At 43.7% G+C, this 9,502-nt stretch overlaps 1 protein-coding gene and 1 long non-coding RNA gene across 7 annotated transcripts in view; one reads left to right on the forward strand and one right to left on the reverse strand.

Moving 5' to 3' along the window:
• Positions 1–9,502, forward strand: part of CAMK2A (calcium/calmodulin dependent protein kinase II alpha) — a gene marked incomplete at its 3' end in the record, with an annotated part of 112,530 nt that overhangs the window by 96,561 nt on the left and 6,467 nt on the right. For 2 of the 5 annotated variants that reach the window (XR_014507474.1, XR_014507475.1), the window contains 4 exons: positions 2,372–2,447; positions 4,472–4,566; positions 5,641–5,869; positions 7,221–7,316. Coding sequence is in view for 3 of the 5 variants with exons in the window: in XM_083424448.1 (XP_083280574.1) it covers positions 2,372–2,447; positions 4,472–4,566; positions 5,641–5,873 (404 nt within the window). Of the gene's footprint in view, positions 1–2,371; positions 2,448–4,471; positions 4,567–5,640; positions 5,874–7,220; positions 7,317–9,502 lie in introns of those variants that run through there. The other 3 variants (XM_083424446.1, XM_083424447.1, XM_083424448.1) reach the window with 2 other exon arrangements.
• LOC310670012 overlaps positions 1–9,502 on the reverse strand; it is a 34,752-nt gene that overhangs the window by 13,957 nt on the left and 11,293 nt on the right. The window contains exon 3 of one of the 2 annotated variants that reach the window (XR_014507477.1): positions 3,560–4,292. The exons of the other annotated variant lie outside the window; for it this stretch is intronic. This is a non-coding gene — a long non-coding RNA (uncharacterized lncRNA). Of the gene's footprint in view, positions 1–3,559; positions 4,293–9,502 lie in introns of those variants that run through there. 2 annotated transcript variants of the gene reach the window in all.

A 9,502-nucleotide genomic window follows, 5' to 3' on the forward strand; every position in this document is an offset into this window, starting at 1 on the left:
AAAGCATCTATCTTTTGAAGGGCAGTGAAAGAAACCTGAGGAACTTGACTTGGCACATTTTCTCATTCCTTGGGGGGGGGGGGAGGCACAAAGAGGCTGTTCATATTTTGTTGCTGCAAGCAACCCACACAGATTCTGACACAGGGATCCAGGTAAACCTCACAGCCACTACTTCAAGCCTGCCTTTCAGGAATAATAATCCCATATAATCGGGGCACACAGCCTCCCATGACAAGTCATTTGTTCACAAGGGTGTAGGGGCTAAAAGCACATGAGATGCAAGTACCTGTAACGAGTCCCAGCACCATTTTTTAAAAGAAAGGGTTTGTGAGGAAGGCTTTTTTTGTGTGCGGAAGCCTTGGGGCAGAGAAGCCAGTGGTTTGGGATACTGTGTGCGTAATTCTTTCCCTATCTGGCATTTCTCAGCTCATCAAACTGCCATCCCCACAACAGCTTCCCTATGCAGAGATCAAAATTACATACTTACCAATGTTTTGAACCTTTAGAAACTTAAAGGAAGGAAAAAGTTGCCTCCTCACATATCTTGAGCTTTTAAACACAAGCCCGAAGAAGGGAGCAACTTGTAACATGTCATTTACTCATTTTATGCTTGATATCAATTAATACTAATCCTGCAATCAATCCTAGTACTACTACTAATAATAACAAAACAACAACAACAACCAGTAGTTTCTAAAGAAATCCTGCTGTTTGGCGTGTTTTCTCTCACAACAGCTTCCATCTGATTTAAAAACATAAGCCACAATCACCGTTAAGTTGAGGTGTGTACATTTGAGACCACCATTGCACATGCTCAGATGACAACTTAACGCATAGGAGTTTGGCAGGGAACCCAAGCAGGTAACACACATCAGGTGAAGGCATCCCGGCCCCCTTTCTGGTGCGTACAGTGTGCAATTGCATCTTGAAACACAGCAGGCCAGTAGAAGGGGACAACCTCGCTGTGCTTTAGGCCACTAAGACTCTCAGGCCTCTGAATACAACAGGTCCCACTTGGCACCTGTGTGGGTCTCCTGACTGGTGTGACCAGAGCCATCTCTCCAGTGAAGATGCTGCTACTGGTGTAGGAAGCTCCCACAAATTGGCGAGCCGTGTTTGCATATGTGATTGTCACACCCCCTGGCCATAGTCTAAGACTGTGCTCTCCACTGTGCAAAAAGTTGCACATGCAAAAGGAGATACCACCATGGCTACTCTAACAGTGCTGCTCAGAGTGCCAGGAACGCAGCCTGCCCTGCCAAGGTTTGTTTTTAAATGAAGTGGCAGTCACTCACTCATGGCCAAAAGTGAAAACAAGCTGCTCTTGGGCCAAGAAAGGTGCCGTTTTCTAACAACGCTCTCCTCCGCCTCTTCTCAGTCCTTAGTCTGCACTGATGCCTTTTGTTCTCATTCTACCCCCTCTTAGTATCCTTCCCCCGCTGCCAGGGTCTCTTTGCTGCTCCATTTGTTTCCTCTGCCAGTTCCTCTCCCTGCTGGGGTGTAATGTAGCTGAGCAACAAAAGCTTGCCTCCTTAAGCCTGGTGTAATTGCTTGTCTGTGCCTCAGCCACTGTGTTGAAAGAGCTGTGCAGGCTGGCAGGAAAGCACCAGCCATGTCTGTAAATGCCTCTGAAGGCTGCTTGTGTGTCACCTGCCAAGCACCATCACAGCTGAGGTGTTTATGGTAAGGCTTGCCCTGTAGTTGATTCTTCCGAGGCTGGGAACTAATCTGCCACCTCCAGCCTGCATAGCTAAATGGACAGGCGTTGTGGTCCAGCGACATCAGGGGGGCTGCATGGACCTCACCCCCGCTTTAGGCAATCACTAAATACTGAGCTGGCCTTTCCCTCAGCCCTTCCACTGAGAGGTAGAAACAACCAAAGATTTCTAAATCTTCCTCATTCTGGAGGAGTATCTTTTCCAGCCGTTTTTATAATCTCTCCATCTAGTAAGTCTTTCTTTAAATTCCCCCCCTTCTGCCAGACTGTCTGTACATTAAAATAAATAAATAAATGAATGAATGAATCTGTATGCAAGCAGTTCAGTTTTCTAGTTTTGGTAGTTCTGAGAAGGGCAGAAGCAATGAAGCCCTGTCCTCAACTTCTGATCTTCTTGGCCGCCTGCTGAGATTTTCAAAGGCATTGCCCCAAAGATTTTCAAATACATCTTCACAGCAATAAGGACTAGAAACTTGAGGTGCTTTTTAAAATGAAAGCAGACATTTTTAGAAAGTCGAGTTCTACGTGCACTACCACTTTCTGCGGTTCACAGCACTGTGACATCCACACAGCTCTAACAATGCCCTTTCTCACTGTCTTATTTACATTCAATATTTTCTCTCCCTTCTCTCCCCCCCCCCCTTAAACCAACAGTACGAAAACAGGAAATCATTAAGGTGACGGAGCAGCTGATTGAAGCAATAAGCAATGGGGACTTTGAGTCCTACACGTGAGTGTGCCCAGTGGGTGTCTTGACTTTAACAAGAGAGCGAAGTATATTCCTGAGCTGGCCCAGTATGGAGGAAGAGGGTTAGCAGGAAAGCCTTAACTGTGAAAAAACAGTTTTGAAATGTCAGGTTGCTCTGAAGGCAAGCAAATTAGTGTTTTTCTTTTATGGGTTTTCAAAGCACAGCTAGAAATGGACTTCAAGAACTTGTGTTTTCCGTTTCTTCTGTTCCTACCGAGCCACTCTGTCGTTATTATCTCCCATCAAAATTAAAATGGATGGATTCATTTTGCAGTCTGGCCAAGGATAAATCGCAGCTATTACTGCTGAGTGAGCAAGCAAAGGCCCTGGATTCCTGGTTAAGAGAACAAAGAAGCATGGGTTTATTGACGAAGAGTAGAGGCTGCTGAGTTTGTTTTTCTCCTGACTACAAGAAGGGCCTGTTTGAAAACAAATGTGCAAACAAAACCCCTTCCTGTCTTTATGAATCAACCAGTTAGCACGGTAATGTTATGGGAAGGAGCACAGGTCAGTGCTGGAGCTTCTGCATTTTGTGCAGAAAGTTCCATGCTCAATCCCTGGCCTTCCCAGGTAGAGAGCTGAGAGAGGAACCAATAGCCTGACTCAGTATAAGGCAGATCCCCATGTTCCTAAATGAAGCTTACTTTACGCTCATCTCAGCATAACTTCAAAATAGTTAGCACTAACTCATTAAAGCTTAACAAGATAATGAGGAACCCAAAGTTAACCTCCGTAATTTATAATAGTATTTCCATTGAGGGGAATGGGTTAAATGAGTGCCTTTCACCTATTTATTTATTTTTAAATATACTCTTTGAAACCTCATCAGTTTGAAACCCATCTGTTTACTAAGGCAGGATGCCAGCACACTGGAACTGATGCATGTTCTGCTAACTTCAATAAGGCTGGATATATTTTATTGATTTGTTTTGAATCTGCCCAAGGATGGCTCCATAAAGTCCCCCATGCAGTTGGCAGCGTGGCATAAAACAACAATTAATACAAACAATATGAAGCAATATCGGATTAGATTACAGATATAGACAACAAATCAAGAACAAATCAGCGGCAAGGAAGAGTCGACGGAGAAAATCTCTGCCAGCTCGCACAGTCAACAAAGCGACCATCCCACCTTCCCTCCCAAAAGCCCACTGGAACAAAAGGATTTTTTGTCTTTTAACTAAGTTTCTAAAAATAAAAAATGAACTGATGTGGCGAGTCTTCAGGAAAACAGCATTCCATAATGAAGGCGCTATTTACTGTTGTTTTCCCTCTAGCCTCTGACAAAGATGAAAGTTAAAGCAGAGACCTGTCAGATGATTTTGATGTATTGGTGGGTGGTCTCATACAGGAGCAGGGACTGTTCTCTAATATGAAACAGACCATAACCATTCAGGGCTATTAACACCAGCCCTGCAGATTGTGGTTGGAAAGACATTGGGAGCCAGCACTGCTCTGAGTTTATTCATACTTACCTGGGCTTAGAAAGAGCCCACCTGCCAATACATCAAAATCAGAGCAAATGTCAATTTAGATTTTTTGTGGATTGCCATTTGCTCCGATTGAGCTTTAAAGAGCGAGTTTTTGCAGGGAAAGCTCTGGGGCAAATAAAGGGCACTCAAGACATGGAGCTTGTCCATCCTGCAGGAGGATTTTACAGATGCTTCCTTTAACCTGCCACCAAAATGACAATTTCTTCAATCCGTTAGGAAATTATTGCAGCTCCTCACTCTTCAAAACAGAGAAAAACATGTCCTTTAAGGTCACAGGCCAAGGAGCAGAGAAACTATTGAAGTATGTCACTGAGCACAGTGGTATGCTTAAGAGCTAAGATAAATAAATTAAAATATATTATGAGAAATAAATTATGTATTTGTATTGCATAGACAGGTTAACTTCATTGGTGTTAAATCAATAGGAATGAAGACATGTGACTAGACAATGAGGTTATTTCACTTCCTTTTCTCTCTCCACCCTGACCCTGGTCCTTTCATGGGCTCTTCCAGGAAAATGTGTGACCCTGGGATGACAGCTTTTGAACCAGAAGCTCTAGGGAACCTGGTGGAAGGGCTGGATTTCCATAGATTCTACTTTGAAAACTGTAAGCACCCTCTGCCTTGTCAAAAGGCCCTTTGACTCTCTTATCAGAATGGAAATATTTGCAATATTGGGTCACTTCATCAGCCTTCTAGCCCAGTGACCAACCTCTTAACTACAACCAGTTTGTGTTAAAATAAAGTATGTTAAGAGATTTGAAGGCATATAGATGGAATCTTCTATCCTGTTACCCGCCAAGATTCTGCTTGTCAGAGTAGAAATTTCATCCTTTGAACATTTTGGTTCACAACACTAGATAGGCCTAACATCCCTTAAATTTGTCTTATCTCTTTTTGAGCTTTCTGAAAAGATAAGGACAACTTGGCTGAACTAGCACATGCATTTAAGGGCAGGACAGCATATCAGAGATACAGCACGAACTCAGATTTAATTGCTGACACCTCCTGTTAAAAAGCATATCTGTATCAAGGCTAAGAAAGACATCTGTCTGAGGCCCTGGAAAGTCATTCCCAGTCTGAATAGACCATACTGGGCTGGATGGACCAATAGTATGTGTCAGCTTTGTAAGCTCATAGGTATGCATTTGAAGGTTTACTTCTAAGTAGACTTGGTTAGGCTTGTGCTCTTAATCTCTCACTCATTTCCAAAGTTTCAAACCAAATCATAAATGGTTGAATGTAGAGTGAATGAGCAGGATTAACCTAATGAACCCTGTCAGCACCAGCCCTATTTGAGGGTTTCTGCTTGCACAGTGCCCCATCCCCAATGGCTGGGGTGGGGGTCAGGAGAACCCCCCCCCCCAAAATAACACAGGGGAGGAGGAGGGATTGTTCCACCTGGCAAGCTACAGTACTTTTGCTGACAATGTTGAAATCCCAAACAATGTTTTTAGTTTTTAGAATGGGAACTGGTCAGTGAATGCAGTTTAATGAATTTTTAAGAGAATAATCCCCCTATGATTGGGACATAAACTGAAACAAGCCTAGAAATATTCTGCATATGCCTTCTTTTTCCTTGTTGCTACAATGATTTTATAAAGATTAGAGAAAGATGTCCGTCCTAGTTATGGGGAGACGCAGGCAGCATTGATCTCACTGGCTTTCCTCTCAACCCCCAGTGTGGTCTAGAAACAGCAAGCCGGTGCACACTACCATCCTGAACCCTCACATTCACTTAATGGGAGATGAATCTGCCTGCATTGCCTACATCCGCATCACGCAGTACGTCGACACCAGTGGGATCCCTCGCACTGCACAGTCGGAGGAGACCCGAATCTGGCACCGCCGGGATGGCAAATGGCAAATTGTTCACTTCCACAGATCTGGAGCACCTTCGGTCTTACCACAGTAAGTTATCCCCAGGCCTTGGTGATCCCTCTCAAAGCCACTCTTGTAATATCATTGAAAACGGAATATTCCCTTTCTACAGTGTAAGTGGGAGTAGATAAGCGTAAATTAAAGGTGAGAGTATAAGCAAGGCAGTAGAAGGAAAGAACAGCAGCGAAGGCCAAATGTAACACATCTATGCGTGGCTTAACAATATTTGTAGCTAGGTCAAAACCTTCCTGAAAGAACTTTTATCTATGTCAGTGGTCCCCCACCTTGTTGGGCCTGGGGGTGCTTTTGGAAATCTAAGTAACTGTTGTGGGCACCACAAAATAAAATAAATTTCCCAGAAGAAAAACTGACCATGCTCAGACCCCTCCCCCCCCCCCGGTCTCTCAAAATCAAATACCTACACCACCACTCCCAACAAATAAAACAGATTTTTTAAAAACTGCAAACCCCCCCCAGCGTAGGTACCTCCCCCTCAAACAACAAAAAGCCCCAAACCACAATTTTAAAACAAAACTTAAAATTGGAGGGGGCCTTGACAGATGCCTGAGAGTGCTGTTGTGCCCACAGGCACCACATTGGGAACCCCAGACGGGGATTATTCATTTGCCTTTATGCAAGGATGCATTCATGGCATTAAATTACAAGAGATTCAAAGGCAATTCATGCATATTTAGTTTAACGTCCCACCAGTTACAGTCACACATTATTGTTTGATGATTTGCTAAGATCCACATGCATGCTGCCAGAATGGTAGGCTCAGAATGGTATTTTATTGGTAGCAATGACATGCACGAATAGAAGTATCTAATGACTGGTTCTTGGAGTTAGAGCAAGTTTAACATTCTCTCCGTCTCTATCTCGTTCTCTCTCTCAGACCCAGCTCACTGGTCACTTTTTCACATGGTAATTTCACCACATCAAATTATTTGTGGTGAACATGATGTTTGAATCTGGTCACATGACAGGAGATATTTCTTATGTCAGAGCAAGCCAAATTAATTGCAAAATACCAACCCAACCCGGTTTATATTGGTTTAGAAGTTTCAGTTTTTAGTGATGTCATTCAGAATTGGGGCTCCCACGTTCTTCTCCCCATCCCCATTCATTTTCTTACTGTGATGTTATGACTGTCATAGGTGTTTTCTCAGTAAAGAAAGATGCATCCTCGTATTTCATGTTAACTAATGCACTGCCAGTTTAAATCATCAAAAGAAATGAAAATAACTTTATTATCCATAAAGTAGAGTTGAAAGTGAAGAGGGAAAAACTGTGTTATTTTATCACTCTCTAAACTTCTTGATAACAAGGTGCGAAGGTGCAGAAACGAAGTTAAGGGTATACACTGTTTGTTTTTTAATAGGCGGGAACATTCAAACACACAAGCCCCCACCTGCACTCTGGAATGATACAGTCCAGCATCAGATACTTCACGTGTGTCTGATCATCTGTTTCTGATGTGAGTGCAAGAAGATTCCATATGGGCATCCCTGATAGCAGAGAAGAGTATCTTTTGTCCAGGTTTGATGAGACTCCACGGCTAGCCCTTAGTGGCCAGCGTGATAGGGGTTACTCACTCTGTTGAAAACTACTACTGAAGTTAGAGTCATTCATTCATTGCTTTTATGAATTGCCTCTCTACTTAAATAAAAAAAAGTGTTCAAGGTGATGTACAAGAACACCCCCCGCTGGGGCTTAAACAAATTTGTTTATAGTTAGGGATGGAGGAGAAATGTCATGCAAACCTGTATAATTCCCACTCGTGAAATTCACACTGTTCAGAAAATGTGAACAAAAATATGTCTGTTAGGGGAAAGTGTGCATAAAATACATATATATTAGTGAAAGCAACATGCTAAAATGCATTACATTGGATAATTTACTTGCAAAAATGTGTGTATTAGGAGAAATGTGCACTAAAATACAAGCAAATCTTAATGAGGACTTTTTAAAAAGAAAAATCACAGACTGATACAAATGTGGCAAACTTAAATTAAGGTGTGGGGGGGGGGACAGAGAAAAAGTGAAACTGACAGAATCATCTACCCTATTTGCGGTAGCTGCTTTTCCTGTTTGCCTCCACACTGTTTTCTGAGGAATTGCCGTCCTTCCCTCATTTAGGTACCATAGAGAATCCAGATGACATTTTTGTCAGATGGTTGCATTCTGGTGTTTTCTGTGTCACCTTGCCATATCCCCCATCCCATATCAAATTTGTGGCAATTTTTCTAACTGAACGGGGGGCGGGGGGGGGGGGACAACCCACTAGCTTGTTCAGCATGCTTATGCAGAGAGCTATTGATTCAACTGGCTTTTACTTCTGCCCATGTGCAGCCACTGTTAGACTTTTAGGGGGGGAATTATTTTTGACACTTCCTTATTGCACTGCTGCATGTACAGCAATAGATGCATCCACAAATTTGGGGTGGGGAACCACAACGACATTGTGATGCTCCTTACAGTTTCAAGCCAGAGAGGGTTAGGGAGACTTCTCACTATTTTACAAGTCTCTCTGGGGCTCAGTGCAAGCAAGGGGATTCCCTCCCATCATTTTCTGGTTTCTCTCAGCTGTAGAGCTTGGAATTCTAATGAAAATGCCTTGCCGCACTTCCACTTCAGCATAACAAGGAAGGGCCATTATTTAAAAGCACCTAAAATGGTATGTCAGGCAATGCAGGCCTAATCCTTCCTCTGTCCCTTGCTTCTCAGAGATGCCTTGTGGCATGTGGGAATTTAAGAAAAAAAGTTAACTGGTGCTCTAGAGGGGTGGAGGAAGCCAATATTTGAAAACAAAATTAATTCCCCTCCCCCATTTTTTTCAATAGCTGCCATGCCCTGTTCCTCCTTCATCATGTAAGGATGCTAATGGGGAAGATCTGTGCTACACAGAACCGCTATTTTAATTCCCCGTCCAGCTCGCAGTGCAAGAGTGATGTCTCTAAAGAGTGATGTCTCTAAAGAGGCGTACTGCTTCTTATGCTTGTCTGAGGCTAATTGACAATCTAGGTCTATGCTCCTGCCTGTTTTTCATTTGGGTTCCCTGAATGCTCTGTTTTCCTCTTGAGAGATGGTGGCACTTAGTAGTCTGGGGTGCAAGTGGCTACCAGGATGGTGCAGCCCTCACCCAGCTCTTTTCTTATTCTCCTCCTGCTGCTGCTGCTCTCTTTTCAGGGCAAGGCTTTTCAAAAGTAGTCTAGTGGTGGTAGTTGCGGAAAGAAGGTGGGCCCCTCAACATGAGTCACATCCACCCCACACATTGAAAGCACTCCTATACCACTTTAACAGGCATGTCTTCCCCCAAAGGATCCTGGGAACTATGGTAAGTTCAGGGTGCTGGGCACTGTAGCTCTGTGAGGGGTCTCCTACCCAACTCTCAACACCCTTAATGAATGACAGTTCCCAGGATTCTCTGGGGCAAAGCCGTGACACCAAAGAACGCTTTCAGTGTACGGTGTGGGTGTGACCGAATGTTTTACAGTCTCCTGGACATCTCCTGTCCTCTCGTGCTCTTCACTCCTTCACCCCTGCCCTGCCACAAAGCTTGAGAGCTGGATGCCAGCTGGAGGACAAGACTTCACAAATAGGAAAGAGTAATTATTTGGGGTGGGGGTGGCTAGGGTTGGGGGGAGAACCAGATGGGAAGGT

This window comes from Podarcis tiliguerta (genome assembly GCF_965153285.1).
Source record: "Podarcis tiliguerta genome assembly, chromosome: 2".
Taxonomy (NCBI): Eukaryota; Metazoa; Chordata; class Lepidosauria; order Squamata; family Lacertidae; genus Podarcis; species Podarcis tiliguerta.